General features: G+C 70.6%; 1 protein-coding gene across 14 annotated transcripts in view; it reads left to right on the forward strand.

Annotated features, from left to right (window-relative positions):
• Positions 1-19536, forward strand: part of BRSK2 (BR serine/threonine kinase 2) — a 57189-nt gene extending 37653 nt beyond the window's left edge. The window contains exons 4-23 of one of the 14 annotated variants that reach the window (XR_002341376.1): positions 560-700; positions 1126-1242; positions 1810-1843; positions 2004-2072; positions 2161-2307; positions 3206-3237; positions 3531-3695; positions 3791-3888; positions 3963-4113; positions 5799-5864; positions 6787-6819; positions 7643-7703; positions 8418-8625; positions 9272-9320; positions 12366-12489; positions 13712-13892; positions 13971-14048; positions 14233-14326; positions 16533-16580; positions 17989-19536. Coding sequence is in view for 9 of the 14 variants with exons in the window: in XM_021082585.1 (XP_020938244.1) it covers positions 560-700; positions 1126-1242; positions 1810-1843; positions 2004-2072; positions 2161-2307; positions 3206-3237; positions 3531-3695; positions 3791-3888; positions 3963-4113; positions 5799-5864; positions 6787-6819; positions 7643-7703; positions 8418-8625; positions 9272-9320; positions 12366-12489; positions 13712-13892; positions 13971-14048; positions 16533-16580; positions 17512-17735 (2026 nt within the window). In the remaining 5 variants the exon portion in view is untranslated. Of the gene's footprint in view, positions 1-559; positions 701-1125; positions 1243-1809; positions 1844-2003; positions 2073-2160; positions 2308-3205; positions 3238-3530; positions 3696-3790; positions 3889-3962; positions 4114-5798; positions 5865-6786; positions 6820-7642; positions 7704-8417; positions 8626-9271; positions 9321-12365; positions 12490-13711; positions 13893-13970; positions 14049-14232; positions 14327-16532; positions 16581-17511 lie in introns of all 14 variants that reach the window. The other 13 variants (XR_002341377.1, XR_002341378.1, XR_002341379.1 and 10 more) reach the window with 13 other exon arrangements.

Below are 24230 nucleotides of genomic sequence, written 5' to 3' on the forward strand. Positions count from 1 at the left end.
CTGGAAGCCCTGCCTGGTGGTGGGATGCCCCTGGGTGCCAGACTAGCTGGCCGCTCCTCCCTGGCGCTCGTGCGCTTGGAACCTGGAGGCGCCATGGGAATCCACTCCTCCAAAAGCCCCCCCATGTCATTTCAGCCAAGTTGGCGCAGTCACCACGTGCGATCTGGCCACTCCCCCCCAGCCAGGCCCCCCACCTGCCCCACCCACTCTCTTCCGAGACCAGCTTTACCCTGCCCTGTACCCTGCGGGTCAGGACTCCCTGAGGGCCTGGAAGGGCCAAGCCTTGGGCTCACACAAGGGGCAGTGTCCCTCTCCCCTTGGAGCCACTGTGGCCCTGCTCCTGGGCCCCTGGCTGCAGAGGGCTCCCTGGACTCCGCTGCCCTGGAGGTGGGCCTGCCAGGAGGCAGGCGGGCTGGGGGTGGGTGGTGCACAAGCTGAGGGGGCCTGATGCCCCGCCGGGATGCTGTCCCACTGCCTTTGGCTGGAGGTGCTCCGGATGGGTGGCCCAGAGGGGCGGGCACGCTGTGTGTGCCCGCCCGACGCCCGGCCGTCCCCACAGATACCTGGTGCTAGAACACGTGTCTGGTGGGGAGCTGTTCGACTACCTTGTCAAGAAAGGGAGGCTGACGCCCAAAGAGGCCCGCAAGTTCTTCCGGCAGATCATCTCGGCGCTGGACTTCTGCCACAGCCACTCCATCTGGTGCGTCGTCGTCCCCGTCCCCCCCCACCCCCGGCGCCGCCCGCAGGTCCGCCCCCCCCTTGCACTCCCCCGCCGCCCCATCAGGCAGGATATCCTCTTCCGACCCCTCGGGGCAGCAGAAAGCCTTCTGCCAGGCGCCCACCCAGCCTCCCAGGTTTTTCCGGGGTCTGGGGGCCCCAGAGCAGGTGGGGGCGGGCACGAATGGGGTGGGACGTCAAGGAGAAGAGCAGCGCCGTCCGTCGCCTACGGAGACCCGGTCCTGCCCTCCGGCCGCCCTGCAGCCCCCCGCCCTGTGGAGACGTCACCGGTTGGCTGCGGGTGACGTCACCAGGCGCCGCCGCCATTGGCCTGGAGCTGGGAGGGCGGGGCTTCAGGCGGGCGGCCGGCCCCGTCTCGGGCCGCCTCAATCCCGCCCTCCTCCTCAGCCACAGGGATCTGAAGCCAGAAAACCTTCTGCTGGACGAGAAGAATAACATCCGGATCGCAGACTTCGGCATGGCATCGCTGCAGGTTGGCGACAGCCTGCTGGAGACCAGCTGCGGGTGAGCCAGGCTCTGTACCAGCCGCCGGTTCTCCGTGGGCCGGGCGCTGTCCCAGAGGCCACCCCCGCCCACAGCCCGGGCTGGAGGCAGGGCCCCTGTGCCGTCAGTGAGGAGCCATTACACCCCGTGGCTTGTGGCCCGGCCCTGGAAGGCCGGTCTTACCCTGCGAGCTGCCTGCCCTGCTCGGGCGTGAGGCCGGTGTGCCGGCTTCCTGCTCTGGCACCTTCGTGGTCGTGCTGCGCTGGGACGTGCCGCACGGTCCTTCCTCTGGCCGTCTGTGTGCGCCTGGATGGACGGGCAGACAGCAGAGTGGGTCCCTGGCTCCCAGGCCTGGGTCTCCCCCAGGAGCTGGCAGGACGGGCTCAGCTGTGCGCATCCCATGCCCGGTGGCCTCCTGGTGGGCCTGAGGGCCCCACAGTGGGGCACCCATCCCAGGCAGCGTATGGGGGGGGCACCCCTCCCTGTCTCCACCTGCCGGGGTCCTGCGGCTCAGAGGTCCGAGGGCGGGATGGCTGGGTGCCCCGGGGGTCCTGAGCCGCCTGCCCTGACAGCCGCTTTTGCCTTCAGATCCCCCCACTATGCCTGCCCGGAGGTGATCCGGGTAAGTAGCCACCTCCCTACGCCCCCACCCCGTCCCTGTCCGTCCAAGGAGCCTCCCTGTCCCTGGCACCGCCCACGGGCAGCTCCTCCCAGACTCTCCCATCCCCGTCCGCGCGAGGACCCCGGCCCTGCGCCCCCGGCAACCGCAGTGCTGTCCGCAGGGGGAGAAGTACGACGGCCGCAAGGCAGACGTGTGGAGCTGCGGCGTGATCCTGTTCGCGCTGCTGGTGGTGAGCCCGCGCCCCGCCCGCCCGCCCGCCCCTCCGTCCCCGCCCCTCCCCCGTCGGCCCGCCCCGCGGTGACGCGGTCCCGCCCGCAGGGGCGCTGCCCTTCGACGACGACAACCTGCGGCAGCTGCTGGAGAAGGTGAAGCGGGGCGTGTTCCACATGCCGCACTTCATCCCGCCCGACTGCCAGAGCCTGCTGCGCGGCATGATCGAGGTGGACGCGGCGCGGCGCCTCACGGTGCGTCCCTCCAGCCGGGGCGCAGAGCGCGCGCCGGTGGCCGCGGGGCAGGGGCCGGGGCCGCGGGCGCAGGGGCGGGCGCGGGCGCGAGCCTGCGCAGCTCATGGGGGCGCGGGCGCGCACAGCCCACCTGCACCCGATGGCCGCACCAGTCCGGTGGCGCCGTGCGCCTGCGGCTGGTGGCCACTTCTCTGGATCCCTGTCTCTGAGGCCAGCCCCATCTGCGTGACCCTCTCCGGCGGCGGCGGCGGCGGCGGAGGAGGGGGGCGGGGTTAGCCAGGGTCTGAGGGAAGCCCCCCTTGTGGGGGCAGCCCCAGCCAGCCAGGGGTCTCTGGCCTCGTCTGGGCTCCGTTGGTACTGGGATGGCAGGTCCCCAGGGCAGGGGCAGCAGGTCGCCCCTGGACTGGCCTCACCATGACGAGGGTGGCCAGCAGTCCAAGAGGCCACCTTCCCCAGCCAAGCTCCCGCTCAGGGATGGAGAGCCGGAGCTCCGAGCCTCCTGCTCGTGCCTGCACCCAGCCCCTCCTGCACAGGCAGGCCGGGTCCCTGGCTGCTTCTCCCCTGCTCACTTCCCTCAGGCCTTGGCCCTGAGCCTCTGGGGGCTCCTGTTTCCCAACCTCCACCTGCTGCCTCACCCCTGCCTGCAGCCCCCTTCTCCCCAACTCCCTGCTGTCTCTGTCTGGCATCTCCTCTTCCGCTCGGGATAGTCGGGACCAGCCTGGAGCCTCTGGGAATGCAGCCCCGCCCCCACCCGGTCGACCCCCTTCCCTCCCCGTCCTGCTCCTGGCCTCCGCCCCCCCACCCCCCGCCCCCGCCGCTTCTGCTCTGCTTCCTCTGGCCTCCTAACGTGGCCTCCGCGCCTTCCTGGCACTAACTCCCTGTTTCTCTTTCCTTGTAGCTAGAGCACATTCAGAAACACACATGGTACATGTAAGTAGCTTTTGCTGCCCTCGTTGCCTGCTTCGCCTGCCGCTGTGGCCTGGAGGGCCTGCTAGGGAAGGCAGGGGGAGGGCCCGGCCCAGGGCAGGCCTGCCTCCAGCCTTGGGCTGCCCGGACAGCTCTCGGGCCCCGGGCCGGCCGGCGCTGGGCACAGGCAGGAGGTGTGCAGGGGCTGGGCGCAGGGAGAGCAGCAGGACTCAGGGGCCCCGGGAAGGGGCGGGGGCGGCGGAGCCTCGGGCTGGGCCAGAGGTGAGTGACCTGTGGCCGTACCCTGTCGCCCACAGAGGCGGCAAGAATGAGCCGGAGCCGGAGCAGCCCGTCCCCCGCAAGGTGCAGATCCGCTCGCTGCCCAGCCTGGAGGACATCGACCCCGACGTGCTGGACAGCATGCACTCGCTGGGCTGCTTCCGGGACCGCAACAAGCTGCTGCAGGACCTGCTGTCGGAGGAGTGCGTCCCGGGCTGCACTGGGGGGGGGGGCACGGGGACACCGCCCTTCTCGGGAACCGCCACCCACCCTTCTTGGCGCCTCTCACCCCCGGCAGGGAAAACCAGGAGAAGATGATTTATTTCCTCCTACTGGACCGGAAAGAAAGGTACCCCAGCCACGAGGACGAGGACCTGCCGCCCAGGAACGAGATAGGTACGAGGCCCCGCGCGGCCCGGCCCGAGCTGCCCCCTCCGGGCTGCCTGGCTCTGACCCCCCTCTGCATGCAGACCCTCCCCGGAAGCGCGTGGACTCCCCGATGCTGAACCGGCACGGCAAGCGGCGGCCCGAGCGCAAGTCCATGGAGGTGCTGAGCGTGACGGACGGCGGCTCCCCGGTGCCTGCACGGCGGGCCATTGAGATGGCCCAGCACGGCCAGAGGTGCGTGCCTCCCGGGAGGAACCAGCGCCCTGCCTCGCGGTGCCTCGGTCTGGTCGGCGTCGGCGCCCCTCTCGGGCTGTGCTGGGCCTCGCCTGGCTCTTCTCTGCCCCCCCGCCGCGCCCTGGGGCTGTGCGAAGGCCGCCGGGCAGGGCTGGACCATGCTGTGTCAGGGGCTGGGCTGCACTGGCTGCGCGGGGCTGCGCGGGGCTGGGCTGCACTGAGCTGGGCTGGGCTCATCTGGATGGGGCTGGACTGAGCTGAACTGGGTCGATCTGGGCCAGGCGGAGCTGGGCTGAGCTGGGCTGGACTGGCTGAGCTGGGGTGGACTGGAGTAGACTGGGCTGGGCTGGACTGAGCGGGGCAGGGCTTTGCTTCGTTGGCCTGGGTTAAACTGGGCTGGGCCATGCCTGACGGCACTGGGCTGAGCTGGGCTGGCTTGGATTAGACTGAGCAGATCAGAGCTGGGCTGAGCTGGGCTGAGCTGAGCTGGACTCGCGGGGCGGGGCGGGGCGGGGTGGGGCTGAGGTCACGCTGTGTGCTGAGCCGCAGCCTGTCAGGCTGACCCTGCTTGATGCTGGCCCTACGTTTGGGGTCAGCTGCGGGGGTCGGGGACATGGAACTTGGGGGTGGAGGGTGACGAGCAGGTCTGGGCTATCCTGACGGACCTCCCTGGAGGAAGGGAGGGCATCGTGGCCCTCGGCGGATTCGGGCTGCCTGGCTGAGGCCAAGCATTCCCACCCGGGCAGGGTCAGCCGTCTGAGGTCAGCCCTGGAGCCTGGGGGCACGGCTGGAGGCCAGCAGCCCTGGCTGCCCCTGGTCCGCTGGGCGCTGGGTGCTAGGGCCGGCCAGGCCCTGAGGAGCTGCAGGGCTCTGGGCCACCGTCAGGATTCAACGGGGCTGGCCCACTGAGGCCACAGCCCCCCAGTGGTCCCTGTTCCCCGCCCTGGAGCCAGGCTGGCTCAGCCTCTGACCCAGGCTCCCCCGCCTCTGGGGCCTCCTTCCAGGGGGTGGGGAGGGGACGGTGTAGTAGCAGGTGCCACCGTCCTGCCTGCTTGTGTCACGTCCTGCTTGCTGTGGGCGCACCTTTCCTGGGGTCCCAGAGCAACGTGGCCCCCTCCGGGGACCCAGGAGAGAGGTCGCCTCTCCGCAGCCCACCTTTCCCACACCTGGCCCCCCGGCCCCTGGTCAACACCTGCAGGGCAGGCTGAGGGCAGGCCGGCCCTTGCTGCACCAGCCACCCCCATCCCCACCCCCACCGCTCGCCTGCCTGGAGCCGGCCTCTCGAGCGGGGCCACCTGTCGTGGCTTCTGCTCCACCTTCCAAGCCTGATGCCTTGGGGGCCAGGGGCCCTGGGATGGGGCCAGGCGTGAGCTGTCCCAGTAGCCACCAGAAAGCCCCTCCCCCTGGCCCTTCCCCCCTCGCTGCTGCTGCTCCTTGAGCTCCGCTTCCTCTCTGACTTGGTCCTCCAAGGTCTGGCCGGGCCACCCTGGTCAGCCGGTCACCAGGGCTGGGTGTGCTGTGGCCCTGGCGCCGTCCTGCAGACTGACCTTAACCCCCATGTCCACATGCCCTGGCCTGGGGCCTGGGCCCGTGCCCAGCTCAGAGCTGTCTGGAGGTCTGGCCTCCTGGACTGCCTGGTGGGGCTGCGTCAGTAACTCTGTTTTCTCGCTTTGTTCCCGCTGTAGTAAAGCAATGTTCAGTAAAAGCCTGGATATCGCTGAAGCCCACCCCCAATTCAGCAAAGAAGACAGGTATACACCCGCCCACCCACCCCCCGCCCCCCAGCCCCAGAGACCACGCGGGCCTGGTGGCAGGGCTGGGCCTGAGGCACATCTGGCCCCCCTCTGGCGGGGGCGGGCCCGGGCCAGGCTAGGCTGACACCCAGGAGGAATGGGGCTGTGGGGAGGCCAGCGGTGCCCGGGGAACCCCTGGCAACAGGCCGCGAGGCCCCTTCCGTCCTGCCCGGGCCCTGCGGTCCGTGGGCCTCGGTGGCCCTGGTGAAGCTCCCCCCATCCCACGTGGCCTGTGGCCCGGGGCTGCCTTACTGCCCACGCCTTACTGGCCAGAGTGGAAGTGCAGGCTCCCCAGGAAGGGGCAGGAGGCGGGACGGTCTCGGGCTGGCCTTCCTGAGCCCCAGCCCCGTGCTGGAAGGCTCTTCAGCCCAGGGGCAGCAGGGGCCGGGCGTGGCCCCAGGGCCCCTCTGGCCCGGCCTGCGCCCTGCCCCGCGCCCTGCCCTGGCTGCTCTTGTGCTGGCGCGTTCTTGGTTCCCAGGGGCTGCCTGGTCAGACAGGGGTGCGTGGGCACCCCCACTCCCCCGCGCTGCTGCTTTTCTGCTTTCCTTGTGCCGAGCGCCATGCTCGTGGCCGCTGCCCCTGCCGGCTGTGGCTGCGGGGGTGGGCCCTGGCTGCCCCCCCCCCCGCCCCCTCCTCGGCATCTGAAGGCTTCCGGCCCGGGCCTGGCTCCGGGTGTGGTCCTGGACGCGGGCAGGCTGGGCCGGGGGGCTGAGAGCAGGCTGAGCACCACTGCCTGTTCTGTGGCTGTGTCAGGCGGGGGGGTCACTGCCACGGGGCCCGGGGCCGGCTGTGGCGGGCAGGCGAGGCCCCGTGCGGCCGGGCCGCGGGCCGCGTGGCCGCCCTTCACTCCTTTCTGTCCTCCTCTCTCCTGCGGCTCCAGTCCTCTAAGGATGGGCGGTGCCGGCGCCCAGGGGTGAGCGGCCGTTTGCTTTCCCTCGGGCCCATGCGGCGTGGTGGAGCGAGGCCCTACAGGCCTGGCCCTGCCCTGGGAGGTGTCCGGTTCCCGCCCCGAGAGGGCGGTGGCTGCCTGCGTCTCAGCCGGGCACGCGGGCCCAGTGGCTTCCTCCAGCCGCGCCCAGGCCAGGCCTGCAGGCCGAGTGGGGCCAGGGGCGGACCAGGTCCGCGTCCCTGCTGGCGCCCGTCCAGGACCTTGTGGTGTGAGCGGGGGGTGGGGGAGGGCCATGGGCGGCTCTGGGCCAGGCGGGTGGCCGTGGCCGTGGCCGTGGAAGGCTGGGCCAGTGCCAGCTGGTGGCCTGCACGCCAGGTGTGAGGTTGTCAGGCGGGTGCCGGACTCGGGGCCTTCGACGGCTCAGCCTCGGGGGCCAGCTGGGCTCAGGGCAGCCGAACGCGGCGAGCGGACCCGGCCCTGGGCTTGAGCTGGCTCACAGGAAAAGCTCTGTCTCCCCTTGGCCCTTCGTTCAGCTGAGCCCCTGAGCAGTCCTTGCCGAGGGTGCCTCTGTGCCATCCTGGGCCAGAGGCCTTGGACCTGGGGCACCTTCTTCGTGGGGGGAGGAGCCCCAAGGCCACTGGCTGCACCACCAGGGCTCCGCTGAGGTCCCCAAGGGGCCATGGGCCCTCCTGGGCCTGGTGAGAGGGGGTGTGGGGACAGCAGACTGGGGTGGCCTCGGGGCTCCCGCCAGGGCTCCGGGCCTCCCGGAGGGACCGCCCGAGGGAGAGGAGCTGAGAGCCTGCAGGCCCTTCGCAGTCTGAGCCGCTCTCTGCACCTGCACCCCCAGGTCCAGGTCCATCAGTGGCGCCTCCTCCGGCCTTTCCACCAGCCCCCTCAGCAGCCCCCGGGTGAGTGACGCCCCCCGTGGCCAGTGTGCACCAGGGTGGGGGGGCGGCCGGGCGGACCCCCACCCCGCCTGCTGCTGGGGCCGCCCGCGTGGTGGTGGCTGCTGCTCTGTGGTCTCCGGCTGCTCTCGCTAACTGCACGTTTTTTTGTTTTGTTTTGTTTGTTTTCTCGTGTGTTGTTTCCTTTCGTGGCAAACGCTCCCACCCCGCGCCCGCCTGCCCCCGCTGGTCCTCCTGGGGTCCTCCTGCTGCTGTGTGTGCATGTGGGCGGGTGGGGCGTGGACTGCGGCCGCCTGGCTCGTGGGGTCCCCTTGCTCTCCCCATCCTGCCCCGGGCGCTGCCCTGTAGCCTGTTAGAAAGTTTGTCCTGCCTCCCCTGCCCCCTGAGCTCCCCTCCCTGGCCTGTCCCCCGGCCACCTCTGCCGAGCCCGAAGCTTACCGGAGCGCCTCCCGGCCCGGACACGGCCTCCCTCCACAGGCCGCCCCGCGGCCCAACCCCAAGACTCAGACCTTGCCGAGCAAGGCCAAGCTGACCGACAAGCCGCTGCAGGGCACCAAGTCCAACCCATTCCCCGCTGGCACCCAGGCCAGGCCCCCTGTCCCCGGGAGCCTCAGCCCCCAGCTGGCACTGTCCCCAGGCTCACCGGCCCTGCCGGCCCCTGCCCGGCTCCCACCCACCGGGACTGAACCAAACACCAAATCTGTCCCCACCATACAGGTGACCCCTCACCCCTCTCCGAGGGGCAGTCCCCTCCCTACCCCCAAGGGGACGCCCGTGCACACGCCTAAGGAGAGCCCGGCTGGCACGCCCAACCCCACACCACCGTCCAGCCCCAGCGTGGGAGGGGTGCCCTGGAGGACGCGGCTCAACTCCATCAAGAACAGCTTCCTGGGGTCACCTCGCTTCCACCGCCGGAAACTGCAAGGTGAGGGCGGAGGGCTCTGGGGGCCACGGGGGAGCACGGGTAGCCGGGCCCGTGGCGCAGGCAGGGGCCAGCTTTGGAGGAGCTGGCCCTTCACCCTTGGGGGTTCATCCTACCAAAAGCTCTGGGGGGCAGTGCCTCCAGTGTCCCCGTGTCCACGCTGCCCGCTTTGTGTCGAGGACCCGTGCTGCAGACGCCAGCCTGCTGGGCGTGCTCCTGAGACCCCGCCGGCTCTGTTGCTCCCTGTAGCCGCGGGGGGGGTGGGGGGGCGGGGGCAGGTGGGTGTGGATGGTCAGGATGGGCGTGGACCTGGGGCAGAGGTGGGCACGGACCCCAGGCACCCACCTGCATGCCGGGTGCCTGGGGCCCATGGGTAGCCCCTGCCCCAGGGCCCACTGCTGCAGAGTGGGGTCCACAGGCGGGATGTGGGCGGCGGGGGCCGTGTCCCGGGACGGCCAGGCTGGTTGGAGGCCAGGCCTGGTTTCAGCACCAGGAGGCCGGACAGCTCCCTGGGGCCCGGGCTCCCGTGGCCGTGCTGCGGCCAAAGGCAGGGGTGGACCTGGGCTTCTGGGCAGTCGTCGGTGAGGGGGCCCTGGGGGGGCAGGGTGGAGTGGTCACCATGTCGTCCCCTTGTCCTTCCTGTGTGCAGTTCCAACGCCTGAGGAGATGTCCAACCTGACCCCGGAGTCCTCCCCAGAGTAAGTGGCCCTGCCCGAGGTGGAGGGCGAATGTCACCTCCATCCTGGTGCCCGGACACCAGCAGGGGGCCCGCTGAGGGCTCGCCGGCCGAGCACCCCAGCCCCTGCGGGTCCTCCTGCTTGTGGCCATCCCCTGTCCCCGGGCCCCTCAGCACCGGTGGCTCTGCGTCTCCTCCACCTTCAGCGCCAGGTGGGGGCAGGGCCCGGGCAGTGGGGGAGCCGCTCTGCCGGTTTTGCTCGGAAGCCACAGCCTGGGCTGGGGGGCGGCGGGAACAGCACAGCCAAGCCTCGGAGGGACCGTCCATCCTGCCGAGAGCCCTGGCCTCCACACGAGGGAAGGCGGCTGGGCACGTGGTGCCTGCAGGGGGCGCCTCTGCCAGGAAGGGGCACTGGGCTGTGTGGCCGGGCACTTCCCAGGACAGTGAGGCCGGAGTGCGGCCGGACACCGGAGGGCCTCATGGAGGAGGCCTGGGAGGAGGAGGAATATGCAGTTGTCCAGCAGCTGGCAGGAGCACGCGTCCAGGGAGGGGGCCTCGGCCAAGGCCAGGACGGGCGGAGCCCTCGGCTCACCGTCTTGCTGGCGGAGAAGGCGGGGCCTCGAGGTGGCACTGCGGCCCCGCCCAGGCGTCTGGACATGAGCCAAGACCCCAGAGAGGCCCTGCCCGTGCACTCTCCTCTTGCGGACATGAGATGCGGGGTGGACGCAGGGCAGGGCCGCCGGGGCCTCATAAACAGCCTTCTGGGAGGCACTCGGGCCAGCAGCCAGCCTCGCAGAAGCTGTTGGTACCACGTCGAGCCCCCTCGTGGGGCCTGTGGACGCAGAACCCCCACCAGGTGGCTCGCGTGGGCAGCCAGCCCGAGGGGTGGGGCTCCAGGACTTCTGTGGTCCTGCTCTTAGGGTCATTTTCCTGCTGTCACCAAAAGCTCACAGCCGTACCTGTAACGATCCTTCCTTTCCCAGAAAAGTCTGGAAACCGCCGCGAGCAGCCTGCCCCTGCAGTGCAGGTGGCCTGCAGCCTCTCCTGGTCCCCGAGGCCTTTGGAGGCCTCGGCCCCTCCCAAGGGTCCTGGCTGGCGCCTGCCACCCATTGGGTTTGGCTGATGGGCTGGAGCTGGGGGGGCGGCGGGGAGGGTGCACCTGCTCCTGCCGAGGATGGGCGTGCCCGCCCAGACACCCCCTCTGCAGAGTGTCTGCGCCTCCACGTGCGTCCGTGCGCATGCGTCACGTGTGGACACATGGCACAGCATTCCGGAGCTGGCGCACCTGAGACTGGGCTCTGCGGGCGGGGACGCGGGCGGTCTCTCGTCCGGTCTTGAGTGCTCTGCCTGCAAGGCCTTTGCGCTCACCAGAGCCCCGCCACGAGCCGAGCGGTCGAGGCCGGCCACGTCGTGGGGGGGTGAAGGCTTAGCTCTCGGTCTGCTGGCCCCCATTGTCTCAGAGCCGTTCTCAGGAAGCAACACGCAGCACTCGAACACAGGCCCAGGGAGGCCCAGCGCGCCGCCCGCCTCCCAGGCTGCTTTTAGGCCACTGCCAAGCTGCCAGTGTCCCTGAGTCCCGTTACTCTGTCTCGTCATCGAGGGGTCGGGGGCAGGAGACCCCGCCTGTTGGCTCCAGAGCCGCCTCCCAGACCAGCTGCTGGGCCTCAGGCCCCTGGGCGGTGCTGGGGTGGGCGGGGGAACAGCCTGCACCCCAGCATTCTGAACACACCCAAGGCCCAGGGGCTGCAGGACGTGGGGAAGGAGGGGAGGCGGCCAAGCAGCCGTGAGGGGTCGGAATGGACACGGCTCCTTGGTCAGGGCTCCGGGCCACACGCAGAGGCCACTCTAGCTGCGACCCTGCAGCACTGCCAGGCTGGAGAGCCCACCCTGGACACTGGGCAAAGGGAAGCTGGCAGCCGAGCCTCAGAACTGCCGGCGGGCGCCACTGTGCGGGAGACCCCGTGGCTCGTGCTGCCCGAGTGGGTGCCCGGGACCGCGGAGCCTGCCGCGTCCACACGGGAGCCACCCGGGTGTGAGAGTCCGAGGTCCCCTGCACGCGCCCACCACCCGGCCTCCGAGCGGAAGGCCCCTGCACGCGGCCGCACCGGGCCCTGCCGGGGTGTTGGCCGCGGACGGTCGTCTCCAGGCTGGACTGTGGCCAGGTCCCCGCCGCGATCCTGAGCCGCTGGCAGGATGCAGGCCTCTTGGCCCACGGCCTCCGTGCCGGTCCGTCCACCTCCAGCACGTCGGTCCGCTTCTTCGAAACACGGTGGAGGCCCGCGCGCCGAGGCAGGGCGGCCTCTTGTAGATTAAGCTCAGGCCTGGCGCCGGCACTGTCCCCACAGGCCTCCGGTCGGGGCGAGTCCCGGGAGGTGGCGGGCTGGGGGGCCGGCAGGTTCACCGCACACTGGTGTGCGCCGTGGGGGCGGCCCCACGCCCGAGAGGGTGGCCCTAGACGCAGGGCAGGGGGACGGGACCGGAGGCTGGAGTACAGGGGGCCTTGGGTCCACGGCGGCTGGGCCCCCGGGGTTCAACGCGACCTCCGTGTTCCAGGGTGACTGGGCCTGGGGTGGCCTGCCAGGGGGGAGGGGCAGGTGGCCCCTGGGCCTCAGCCCCGTCCTCTGCGGCGGCCGTCCCGTCCCCGGTGCACACGCACCCGTGCGGGATCCGTGGCTGCTCTGGCCCCACCCGCCACACTCCTCCCCACGCGGCCCCAAGGCGGGGGCGCTTTTTTCCCGGAAGCCGCGGGACAGCCGCTTATAGCCAACTGCCCCCAGACGTGGTGGCCTAAACGGAGGAGCAGATGGGAGGCCACCCCGCCCCCGCCCCCCTTCCTCCCTGGGGGGGGTGGTTCTAGGGGGTGCTGCCCGGGCCCAGCAGGTGGAGGGGTGGCTCTGAGGCTCAGGCTGTGGAGCGGCCGTAGGGCTGCTGAGCCAGGGTCCGGGTGGGGGCCAAGTTGGGGCAGCGCGCTGGCGCCCAGCCTGGGGTGCGGGCGAGCCCGTCCTGGGGCTCTACCTGTGGGAGCCCGCCCTGAGCCCCGGCCTCACCGGCCCCGCCCCGCCCCCAGGCTGGCCAAGAAGTCCTGGTTCGGGAACTTCATCAGCCTGGAGAAGGAGGAGCAGATCTTCGTGGTCATCAAGGACAAGCCGCTGAGCTCCATCAAGGCCGACGTCGTCCACGCCTTCCTGTCGGTGAGCCCGGCCCCAGGACCCCGCCTGGCGGGGCGGGGCGCCACCTCCTGGGCAGCGCTGGTGTGGGCCAGGCAGGGCGACGGGGAGCTGGCAGCCGCGCAGTGTGCGGGCCTGGGCGGGGCCGGCTGGGCGGGGGCGCGGGGGCAGGGCGGAGGCGGGAGGGCAGGGGTGCGGCACGGGCGGCGGGCTGCGCTCTCTGAGGAGGGAACGCCGGGCCTGGTGGAGGTGCCGGAGGCCGCCTGCCCTCCTCTGCCCCCCACTGCTGCCCCCCGCCTCCCGCTGGCGGCTCTGGGAGGGTGGGCGATGCTCAGGCCGGGTGGGGGGTGGGGTCCATTTGTCTTCACTGGGACCTTTGGGCACGTGGCGCAGGACACCCTGGCGGTTTGCTTCCCGAGTCCCGAGTCCCGTTTGGCTCCTCGGCCTCCCGGCCATGTGCTGACCCTTACAGTGGGCGGGGCCTGCCCCGGTCCCTCTGGAACCAGCCCCTCCAGGCGCTCCGCCACGCCTGCCACCCTGGCTGCAGCCCAGTTTCCCTTAGGGCCTTGGGGACAGCTTGGCGCTCCTCCCCGAGGCCTTGAGAAACCAGGAGAGCTGAGCACCAGGCAGGGGGCCGTGGCCTTGTGCCGCCTGTGGGCACCCTGGCCCTGCCGAGTGGCCCCGAGTCCCCATGCAGCCTGCCCTCCCCAGGGCCCTGGGTCTGGGCCTCCCCCGAGGCCCCCAGGCCCATCCCCAGGGGTGTCCTCTTCAGCCTCCTGCCACAGGCCGGCCTTTCCACCCAGAAGGCCAGCGAGGTGCTCTCCCGAGCGCCACCCGGAGGGAGGGCACCTCCCGGCTTTGTTCTGATCCCCTCGCTGGGAAAACACACGCGTGCACACACACACACACACACACACACACACACGCAGGCACGTGGGCCCCTGGGCTGAGCGGCCGACCCCAGAACCAGCAGAGCAGGGGGCGCTGTCGTCTGCAGTGCGGGGGGGCCGGGGGGGGCACTTGCTCAGTGGGATGCCGGGTCTCCGGGACGCCCAGCCCTCCTGCTCGCTCCCGCGCCCTCCAGCCCCCGCAGCCCTGCTTCCTGGCTCCCGCCTCGCGGTCCCGGTGGAGACCCTGGGGCGAGGCTCTGGCGGGGGCTCCCTCCCCCGGGTTCTCTGGGCGGGGGGCGCTGGCTGGGGCCGGGCTCCCCGCACTCAGGCCTCCGCCGCCGCCCGCCCGCCCGCAGATCCCCAGCCTCAGCCACAGCGTCATCTCCCAGACGAGCTTCCGGGCCGAGTACAAGGCGACGGGGGGCCCCGCCGTGTTCCAGAAGCCGGTCAGGTTCCAGGTGGACATCACCTACACGGAGGGCGGGGCGGCGCAGAAGGAGAACGGCGTCTACTCGGTCACCTTCACGCTGCTGTCAGGTGAGCTGCGGCCCCGGCCCAGGGCGCGGGCTCCGGCGGCCCTGCCCGGCCTGAGCCCCCGCCCCCGCGTCTCCCCAGGCCCGAGCCGCCGCTTCAAGAGGGTGGTGGAGACCATCCAGGCCCAGCTGCTGAGCACACACGACCAGCACTCGTCAGGTGAGGCGGGGGCTCGGCTCGGGCCGCCCTGAGGGCCGGCGAGCGGGTGCGGCCCCGCCACGCGCCCACCTTCCTGCCCAGCTGCGTGCGGGCCCCCAGGGAGCAGGGCCGTCCCGGCCGCCTCTGCACACCAGGGTGGTAGGCCCAGCACCCCACACTGAAAGGCGCCTCTTGTCCACTGTAGAACCCCCCCGCCAGCTCCAGGACTAAGCTGGGGTGCTGGGCTTAAGGGCCAGAAGGTGGCCACCAGCTACGAGAGTAGCCTCTGACACTGGCAGGTAAGGTGTCCGGCCCCGCCGCTGGGGCAGGGAGGGGGCTGCGGGCAGGTCCTCTGCGAGAGCCAGGCTGGCCCCGAGAAGGGCACCTGTGCCCACTCTCAGGCCCAGCGGCCATCTCCCGGCCCTGGGCAGGCCGTGGGCCCAGCACCCGCTGCCCCAGGCCAGCAAGAGTAGGTCTGCGGACAGCTGTGACCCAGGTCCTGACTGGGAGCCCGCCGCCCTCGGGGTCCCCCCGCCACGGCACCTCCCAGGACCATGGGCCTGGTGGCCGCGTTTGATGACACACGAGGCGCTGCCCGCCACCCACCCTCCCCGTGACGGGCAGGACAGAGGGGCCCGGTCCAAGCAGGGGCTCCCCAGCGAGCTCAAGGGGACACACAGGGCACAGGGCTGCCCGGGGCCTAGAAGCCTGAGGGCCTGCACGCCCGGTGAAAGGGGGAGTGGGCTGCAGCGGGCCCCCGGGGCGTGTGCATGAGCTGTGCGTGAGCAAGGGCGAGCGGCACGTGTTCCCACGGTGGCGGGGGCCAGCTCACCACAAGGCCAGTGTTAGGGCTTGGGGTCCGGGAACACGGTGTCCAGCCCAAGCCCCACCTCTCAGAGCCCCCTGCGGCCGCCTTCTGTCTTCCACGTGGGGTCCCAGAGGCCAGACTGGCCCCAGCCGCCCACCTCTGCCCGCCATTCTCATTCCATCGTCTGTGTGCCACCTGCCCCCACTCCAGCGTGTGTCTCATCTCCCTGTGGCCGGGATGGGCCTGGAGGGCCCCTGACACCCTGGCCCCAGCCGCACGCTGTGGGCCTGCTGTCGGGGCCTGGGAGCCGGGCGGGCGGGCGGGGTGAGCAGCACAGGGCGCGCAGAGCGAAGCCGAGGCTGGGGAACAGCAGAGCTTGTTCAGGGAGGCCGGCCAAGGGCCTGCTGTGCTGCCAGAGGACAGCCGTGCCTGCGCCACAGCCCTGGTCCTTCTCTGCTCCTGGCCAGGCAGAGTCCCACCCTGGAAGGCATCCTTCTGGCAGCGAATGTCCCCCGCGCTAGGCCCCGGGCACAGCAGTAAGCAGGGTGCACCCGGCTCTGACGCCCTTTTAGCCCTGTGCCCAAACCCATGTCCCTGGAGACAGCTGGGTGCCCATTTCTGGGTCGTACCCATCCCCCCTGCCTTCCTTCAGGGGGCCCTGGACCTGGGGGACCAGGCTGGGAGGCCAGCCCAACCCGAGGCCGTGTCCCCAGGCCTTCCCGAGGGGTCAGCCTTCCCTGACACCCCCCGCCCCTTCCCACACTGGACACTGTTGTCCAGCAAGCTCAGTCCCAGAGCCGCTGCAGGAGAGGGCCGGGATCTGGGAGGCCTTAGGGCCACTCCCACAGGGCCCCGGGCCCAGCCCAGGCGGGAGAGGCTGAGAGGACCCGTCTCCCAGGAAGTGAGGGCCACGAGGGAGCCGCCCCCACCGGGGCCTGCAGCCCTCCCCACCCCCAACACGCCCAAGACCAGCCGAGGGTGGGAGAGGGTCAGGGTAGGGGTGCCACCCTGAGTTGAGGGGCTCATGGGAGCCGTGCAGCCAGATCAGGAGTGCCAGGGTGAGGACGTGGAGGTGGCCAGAGGCGACCACAGCCAGAGGGCCTCTCAGCTCCAAAACCTGTGTCCTGGGCTCAGAGGTAGAGGGGACGGAGAGCCAGGCAGGCTTACAGTGGGCAGGGCTCTGCTCGCGTCCAGGAGAGGGTCCCCCACACCCTCTGCCGAGCCCCACCCCACTCCAGGCCCCACCCTCCGAGCCCCACTCCTGACCACAGCCCCGCCCACCCCACTCCAAGCTCCACCCACCCCTGACCACAGCCCCACCCACCCCAGTCCGAGCCCCACCCCCTGGCCGCAGCCCCGCCCACCCCACACCAGGCTCCACCCACCCCTGGCCACACACCCCCCACCCCACTACAGGCCCCCCTCCTCCGAGCCCCACCCCTGACCACAGCCACGCCCACCCTACTCCAAGCTCCACCCACCCCTGACCACAGCCCCACCCCCCCACTCCGAGCCGCAGCCCCGTCCACCCTCGTCTGAGCCCCACCCCCCTGGCCGCAGCCCCGCCCGCCCCACTCCAGGCTCCACCCACCCCTGGCCGCAGCCCCGCCCACCCCACTCCAGGCTGCCGCACTCAGCCTGAGGCCTGAGCCGGAAGCCTTTTTCACACGTGTCCCCCTCCTCTCTCTGTGCTCCAGACACCACTAACTGTATGGAAATGATGACGGGGAGGCTTTCCAAATGTGGTAAGAACCCCTCACGCTCACCGGGGGCCCCCCAGCCTGTCACCCCCACTGCTCACCCGCACCTGCAGCCTGCTCCTGGCCGGTGCTGCCCCGCCCCCCCGGGGTGTCCGCGAGGGGCTCGACAGACTCACGTGCCTCGCTGGCCCCCAGCCTCTGTCAGAGCAGCCTGGGTCACTCACCCTCCAGGGCGGCCCCAGGATCAGGGCAGGCTCCTCACAGGGCGACCCCAAGGCTCAGAGCAGGAAGGGGTCCCCAAGGCCAGCCGGGGTCCCACGTGCGGGCTCCAGCCTGGCGGCGTCAGGCACCCTGTCTGTCGGAGAGGCCGGGAGCCCCCGGGCGGCCCCCGCCGCCCTTCTCGCCGCGCCTGGCGGAAAAGGGACCCTGCGCATGGGGTTGGGGCGCAGGTTCAGGAGGCGGAGCTGGAGCTGAGGTGTCCCTGCTGGTGCTCTGCCCCCGGACAGCGAGCACAGGGCCGCAGGCGGGGCGGGCGCGTCTCTGCCCCTTCTTCCTGCGCTCAGGCTGCCGGCCACGCCCTCCCACACCCCCGCTCCATGCCTGTCCACCCCTCCATCCATCCGTCTGTCTGCTGCGACCTGTGTCCACACTGCGCCACCTGGGCTGGCCAGGGGCCGGGCTCCAGGCCTCCTGGGGGACGTGTGGCGGGTGCGCCGGCCCCCGCCTCCCGGTCCCGCTGGGCCCTGGCCTACGCCTCTGCCCCCAGCCGGCGAGGCCGAGGCGGCGGGAGGGGGGGCGGGCCTTCGGGGGAGGCCTGGCCGTGGGGGGAGGGCCCCGCAGCCCCGAGGCCTCGAGCCCGCCCCGGCCGCCCGGCCGCCCGCTTGCTCCGCGGCCCCGCCCCCGCCCGCAGGCCCCGCGTTCATCGGTCTGTTCTCTCTCTCCCTCCCCCCTCTTCTCTCCTCTTCTGTGCACTCAGGCGGCCCATTGAGTAGCTTCTTTGACGTAATTAAACAACTTTTTTCAGACGAGAAGAACGGGCAGGCGGCCCAGGCCCCCAGCACGCCCGCCAAGCGGAGTGCCCACGGCCCACTCGGGGACTCCGCGGCCGCTGGCCCCGGCCCTGGAGGGGACACCGAGTACCCAGCGGGCAAGGATACGGCCAGGACGGGGCCGCCCGCCGCCCGCCGCGAGCAGCCTTAGACACATAGCCCCCTGCCCCGCGCGGCCCCGACCGTGGCCCCGGGCCGCCTCGCCGCCCGCCCGCCCCTGTGGACCCGGGGCCGCGCCCATCTGCCCGTCTAGACTGTTGTGAAGCCGGGCAGGAGAGCAAAGCGGGCACGGGCCGCGGCTGCCCCCCCACCCCGCGCCCCGCCCCGGGCGCTCTCTCTCTCTCTCTCGCTGTCTCTCTCTCTGCCTGTCTCTGACAACGCCACTGTTTCCGCTCTGATACCAGGAATTATCCCGAAAAGTTAACATGTCACCTCCACGAGGCCGTCCTCTGTGCTCTGCACCGGACACCGGCTGACCGAAGGCCGCTGCCGTGGACCCGCCCTCTCTCCTCCTGCTGCTGCTGCCTGCTGGGCGGCGGGGCCCTGCCCGCCCGCCACCGCCGCCGCCGCCGCCGCCGCTGCCCACCTGCCCACGCGGCAGCTCTGCCCGGTCTCAGCTCCGCATGGCCAAGGGGAGGAGGCCCCGGCCTGAGGGGAAGCCGCCTCGGGCCCACCTGACTGGACACGCAGTGACCCGAGCCCTCGGCGGGTCCGGCCAGGGCGAGCGAGGGGGCCAGGCAGCCGTCGGGCCCGGCCACCGCGCGGCCTCTCCTCCGCACCCCCCCACCGCAGCTCCCTCCTGTGCCTCCCCCCACCGCCCCCCGACCCCGCGCCCCGGGCTGCAGACGGCTCCCCTTCCTGGAGACCCCGGAGCGCCCGCCCCGGGGCTGGCCCAGATCAGTGTTATTTATTTGCTGTTTTAACTTATTGAGTTTCTTCTCTGTTCAGGGAAGGGGCAGCAGCAGCGCCGTCCTGCCGTCTGTCTGTCTGTCTGTGTGTACGTCTTGGGCAGGGTGGGGTCTGGGCCCAGGTGCCCGGTGGATGGCGCCGTCGGGGTGCGGGGGCTGCCAGTGGATGCAGTGCCCGGCAAGCTACTGTAAACTTTAAAGAATTCCTGCAAGATATTTTTATAAACTTTTTTTCTTGGTTGTTTTTGGAGAAGGGTGCTGGGGGAGCCGCGGGGCAGGGTGAGGTTGCAGTTCGGTTCGTTCTATACACACACACACACACACACACATATATATATATTTAGAGAACGGCGGGGTTCGCTCTGTCCCTGGTTCTGTCCCGTTACTGTGGAGAAGGGACTCCGGTCCTCTGGGGGCCAGGCATCCCCGGGGCCCCTCCGCCAGGCCTGGGCTGGGGCCGCCTTGGTTTTGTGTCTGCGTGGGGGCGGGGGAGGCCCCCCAACATGGCAGGGGCACCGCCGGGTTTTTTTTTTTTACTAAAATGACAAAAAATTAAAAAAAAACAGAAACAAAAACAAAACCCCACCGAGGACAGGAAGAAGGGCAGCAGCGCCCTCTGCGGCGTGCTCGCGGTCCGCCGGGGTGGCCAGCACAGGCCCAGGCGCGGCGGGCGCAGGAGGCGGGTGTGGCAGCGTGCCCTGGCTGTGACGAGCCCATTTTGCATCTGGCGTCTCTCCTGCCCGCCCCAGCGCCTCTCCCGTCGTCGCGGATGGGTTTTTGCCACTCTGCCCACGGGCCCCTCGCCCCAGGCTGGATTTCAGCACATGACACAGGTGACACCAAGAGCAGAGCCGCGCGGTGCGGGCGGAGGGACTGCGCAGAGCCGGCCAGACGACGGGAAGCAATATCTCGCGCGCGCCTCCTCTTTTGTACTCGGGACACAGACGTCACGGAAACGGACAAGCCCCCCACCCATGTACCCCTGTCAAATAACTGTGAGCGACTTTAGTTCCAAACAATAAATTCCTTCAGTGACGACACCAACGCCAGTCTCCGTGCGGGCGGGCTGGAGGGCGCCGATGGGGGCCCACCCGGGAGTGGCCCCCCCGAGGGGTGGCCGGCACTGCTTCTGCCCAGTGAAGAGGACAGGCCCCTGTGCAGGGCGCCCGAGTGGGCACCGCAGGCTGGGCCGGGCGGCGAGCAGAGGCCAACTTGGCGCTCTGCTGGGGACGGGGGTGCCGGGGGAGCTTGGCCCCTGCCTCTCTGCTGCCCCCTGACCTCGCCCTGAGGCCACACCTGAGCTGCTTCTTGGAGGATGAACCTTCCTTCCGAGGAGGCGGCAGAGGGGCAGGTGGCCCAGCCCCGGCGGTGACGGGCCGAGGCTGGCAGGCGGCCCCTGGAGACAGCGGGCTGGCAGAGCACTATGGTCCCAGCTGGACCCACCACGCCTGCCAGCCAGGAATGGAGGCACCGGGCCGCTGCCCCTCTGCCGCTGCAGCCCAAGGACAGGTCCACTCCTGAGAGCCCGGGCCACCCAGCCCTATGTCCCGAGGGCAGCTCCGGGGAGTCCACGCACACAGCCTTGAGGATGGACGAGGGGCCCACCCGAGGCCCTGGGAGGCCTCCCCCGGCTTCTCCACCTGCAGGGTGTCAGGGGCGGCCCAGCTGCCCAGCACCCAGCCATCTACGCCACGGCAGTGCTGCGACATTGGGGCTGGGGGCTGTCCGTGGCAGGAGCCAGCCTGCCCGCCGCAGAATGCCTGCACCGCCCTGGTCTCCACACACCCCAGCCCCGCGAGCCCAACTCTTCCCAGGCCTCACCATCCGCCCCGGGGGCCCACCCAGAAGGCACGCTCTTCCTTCCCTGCTGAGCGCCCAGCCGGAAGAGAGTGCCCCGAGCGGGCCTGCGTCCCGGGCTCAGCTATGAGCTCGGGGCTCTGCTGGAACCAGGATGCAGGAGGGTCTGCCTGGAGCCTCTGAGGGAGGCCAGTGCCCAGAAGGCACCTGGGACCGGGCCTGGCGTGCTCCCCGGGCTGCACGGTGTCCCGCTGACCTCAGCTTCAAAGGCAGGTGGAAGGAGGGGAGTTGGCTGCTGCCTTTCGGCCAAGGGGCACGTGATTTTCCGGCTGTGGGGCCCCTGCTGAGCCCCCAGAGCCCCCTGCACGCTTCGCAGGAAGCAGCTGGTACACAGGCCTCTCTTCTCCCACGCGTGACGTCTGCGGTGTGACGTGTCAGCCTGTCGCCCGTGGCTGGAGCCCCAGCAGGAGAGGTCACGGTCTTCCCGGCAGAGCGCCAGCCTGCCGCCTGCCCACCGCAGCCCCTGGGGGCAGGGCCCCTCGCCTGCCGTCCCACTTCCGACACCACGCGCGCTCTTGGCTGGAAGTGACAGACACCGAGAGCAGCCGGGCAACAACTGTCCCCGTTCCATCCACGAACGTGAGCTACAGCCCAGCGCCCCGGGACGGCTGCGTGCCAGACACTCCGCCGCACTCCGCCCTGGGCGCTTAGCCCAGGGCCCTCACACCACTGCTGGGCCTTAGACATTGAACCCAAAGGATCAGCACCTGAGGCCTGAGCTCCTAGGCCACCCGCAGTTCTCCGCCTGGGGCCGGGTCACCGGTGAACAAGGCGACCGTGGTGCGTCCACCCACCTGGCCAGGGACAAGGCGGGGAGGCAGCCTGACCTGTGTCCCCAAGGTGGCTCCGAGTGCCGTCAGGTGGCAGAGCTCGAGCGGGGCGTGCACGTGGGAGGGGACGGCAGCCCAGTCCTCACTCTGCTCTGCCAGGAGCCTGCCCACACGCTCCCGGCGGACTGTGGAGGCCAAGGGCCCACCGCTCCCAGGCTCAGAACTGGGGACTCCTCGTGCTCTGACAGGCCGGCCTGGGCAGGGTGCGGCAACAGCAGGGACCCCGCCCGGGGGTGACCTGCCCCTTGCCTGCCTGCCCTCCCTCGGGCTCAGGCCCCACGGGGCTGTCACTCTGCGCCAACAGCAGGCTGAGCCTCCCGGTGAGACCCCGCACGGGTGGAGGCCCGCAGGGAGCAGAGGGGGGGCGGGCAACAGGGAGGGGAGACGGGCGTGAAGGTCAGGGCGGGGATGCCCACGGAGACACCAGCCCGAGCACTGGCGACTGCCCCACGCTTCCTTGGAGTCAGGCCCCTGGCCCAAGAAACGCCCCCATGCGAGTCCCATGGCCCGCTGCACAGGATGAGCTTCCTGCTGCTGCTCTTCCAAGTTACCAAAAACCTAGCGGCTTAAAAGCACACACGTGCGCGGTCTCGGGAGGAGCTGGGTCTCACTGGCTACCTTCCCGGGCGGGGCTGCGTCGCCGCTGCAGGCGCTGGGGAAGAGCCCTTCCTTGCTCTCGGCCTTGGCTCCCGGCCCCTCCCCCGCCCCGAGCCTGGAGCCCCAGGCTGAGTCCTCGTGCCTCTCTGGCGGCTGTGAGGACCCTTGACTCTGGGCCCAGACCCTCTCTCCGCCTCAGGTTCAGCGGCTGAGCAGCCCTGATTCCACCCGCAGCTCCGCGTGCCCTCTGCTGCGGAAGGAAGCAGGCAGGCAGCTTCGGGCGCCGGGGCGGGCTCCTCGGGGGGCGGCACGCTGCGGTGGGCAGACGGCCCCTGCAAGCGTCACAGCACCTGACACGGAAAACACACCCCTCCTGAGGCCTCCAAACGTCTCAGCAGCGTCCAGTCCAGCCCCAGGTCTCGCCTAAGTCATCTGACTCAGGTCAAAGTGAGACTTGGAACTCGATCCATCCCACAGCACAACAGGCCTGCCCTCCCGCCCTGGACCGCTGCAACCGGAAGTTACCTGCATCCAAACCCGGCAGAGCGGGCGCTGGCTGCCAGTTACAGATGCTGCCACCCGGCCGGGGAGGAGGCAGAACGAGGCGGGCCAGGTCACGGCCCAGCAGGGCAGCCTCCACGAGGCCCGGCCGGGCTGGCGCCTGGGGCCCCGGGCTCGGTCCTCGGGATGCACCCCCCCCACCCCCCGTCGGATCCCTTCCGTTTGAAGAAAGGCAGCCAGTCCCTGGGCGGCGCTGCATCCTGGCTTCCCCGCCCACAGGGCGCGAGTCCACCCGCCTTCGCCGCCTCCCCTCTGCGCAGGCCGCCAGGGTTCCTGATGGAACAAAGCTCTCAAGAGCCGTGGGGGTCCCACGGGGCATCTCCCCTGAGACCCGACGCTCCTCCAGGCCCTTCTGAGGAGACCCTTCCTCTGTCCCCGGCCTGGGCTGCAGCGGCTCAAAGGCACCCGTGGGCGCGGCCCCCCTGACTCGCCCGTCTTGCGGAGCCGTCGGCAGAAGGCCGGCCGGCTCCCCTCGACGCGGCCCTGACAGCGAGCCCCGTGAGGTCAGGCCCTCCGCGGGCCGGCCCGGCCGAGGCCTTCTCGCATCAGCTGCTCCCTCCGCCCGTCCCTCCCGCCCTCCCGGCGCGACGTTTACTGGAAGCAGCGAGAAGCAGCCAGGCTGCGCTTCGGCCCTTTGGCTGGAGGGCTCCTCGGCTAAACTCCCACGTCCTGCCGTCCGTCCGCAGAGCCGCAGGCCGGAATCCAGCTGAGCTGTCCTTGCCTCCAATTTCCAGTGGCGCAGTCTTCCTGCCTCTGAGCCCCGGCCGACGGGGGGGCCCGCGACGTTTCTGTTTCTTTCTCTTTTTTTTTGCTTTTTAGGGCTGAAGCCGCGGCATCTGGAGGTTCCCAGGTTAGGGGTCCCATCGGAGCTGCAGCCGCCGGCCTGCGCCACAGCCACACCAGATCCGAACCGCATCTGCGGAGCGAGGCCGGGCATGGAACCCGCGTCCTCACGGATGCCGGGCCGGTTCGTCACCGCGAACTGCCACCTTCCTGTCTCTACCGCAGATGCTTCCTGACGATGCCACACTCTTCAAGGTGGGTCCGGCCTCCTCCCCGAGCCTGCAGCGGCTGCGCTGTTAACAGCCTCACCTCCGTCACTGACCGGCTGAAGAATGTCCAGGCCCCCAGTCACACTTCACGATGTTTCCAGCCTCTCCCGCTGCCACACCCCAAAGCCAGTTCCACATCTGCAGACACGACAGGGGCACCTGCTCCGGAAACCAAAGCCCGCACGCGCTTCCTGCCGCGTGTACCAAGTCGGCGCGCGCCTACTGGCTTAATTAGGCCAAGACGAGAGCCCTTCCCCACAGTCCTTGAAGCCAGAAGTCCGAAACGGGTCTCGCCGGAACGATGTCAGGAGGTCAGCAGGGCGGGCTTCTTTCCGGAGGCTGCAGAGAGAGGCCCCTTCCCCTCCACTTCCAGCCGCTGAGGCGCCCGCACCCCTCGACCCTGGCCCCTGACCCCACCTCCATCAGGACACAACAGCTGGAAGTGAGTGAACCACACCTGAAGGGCAGGTGAGGGAAGGGCCGTCCCACCAACAGCCCGGCTCGGCTCTGCTCTGCTCTGCCCAGCTCTGCCCTGCCCTGCCGTTTGCTCCCCCCAGGGGTCCTCCCTGGGCCTTGGCACCAGCCCACGGTCAACTTCCATGGGCTTCCTGAGGTCTCTGCTTAAGAGCTCGGTACCTGGAGGGCAGGGACACACCTGGAGAAGGCCCGTGTGGCCTGAGGGCCACAGGTTCAGGAGGCCAGGAGGCAAGGGAGGAGGGCGTGGCAGAGAGGTGGGTGCCCGGGAGGCGCTGTGGCCTCCCAAAGGTCAGCCAGGAGCCCATCCTTCTGGCTAAGCCCCGGGGGGTTGGTGATGTGCCAGGAAAGCAGAGAAGGGGCATCT

Source organism: Sus scrofa, chromosome 2, assembly GCF_000003025.6.
Source record: "Sus scrofa isolate TJ Tabasco breed Duroc chromosome 2, Sscrofa11.1, whole genome shotgun sequence".
Taxonomy (NCBI): Eukaryota; Metazoa; Chordata; class Mammalia; order Artiodactyla; family Suidae; genus Sus; species Sus scrofa.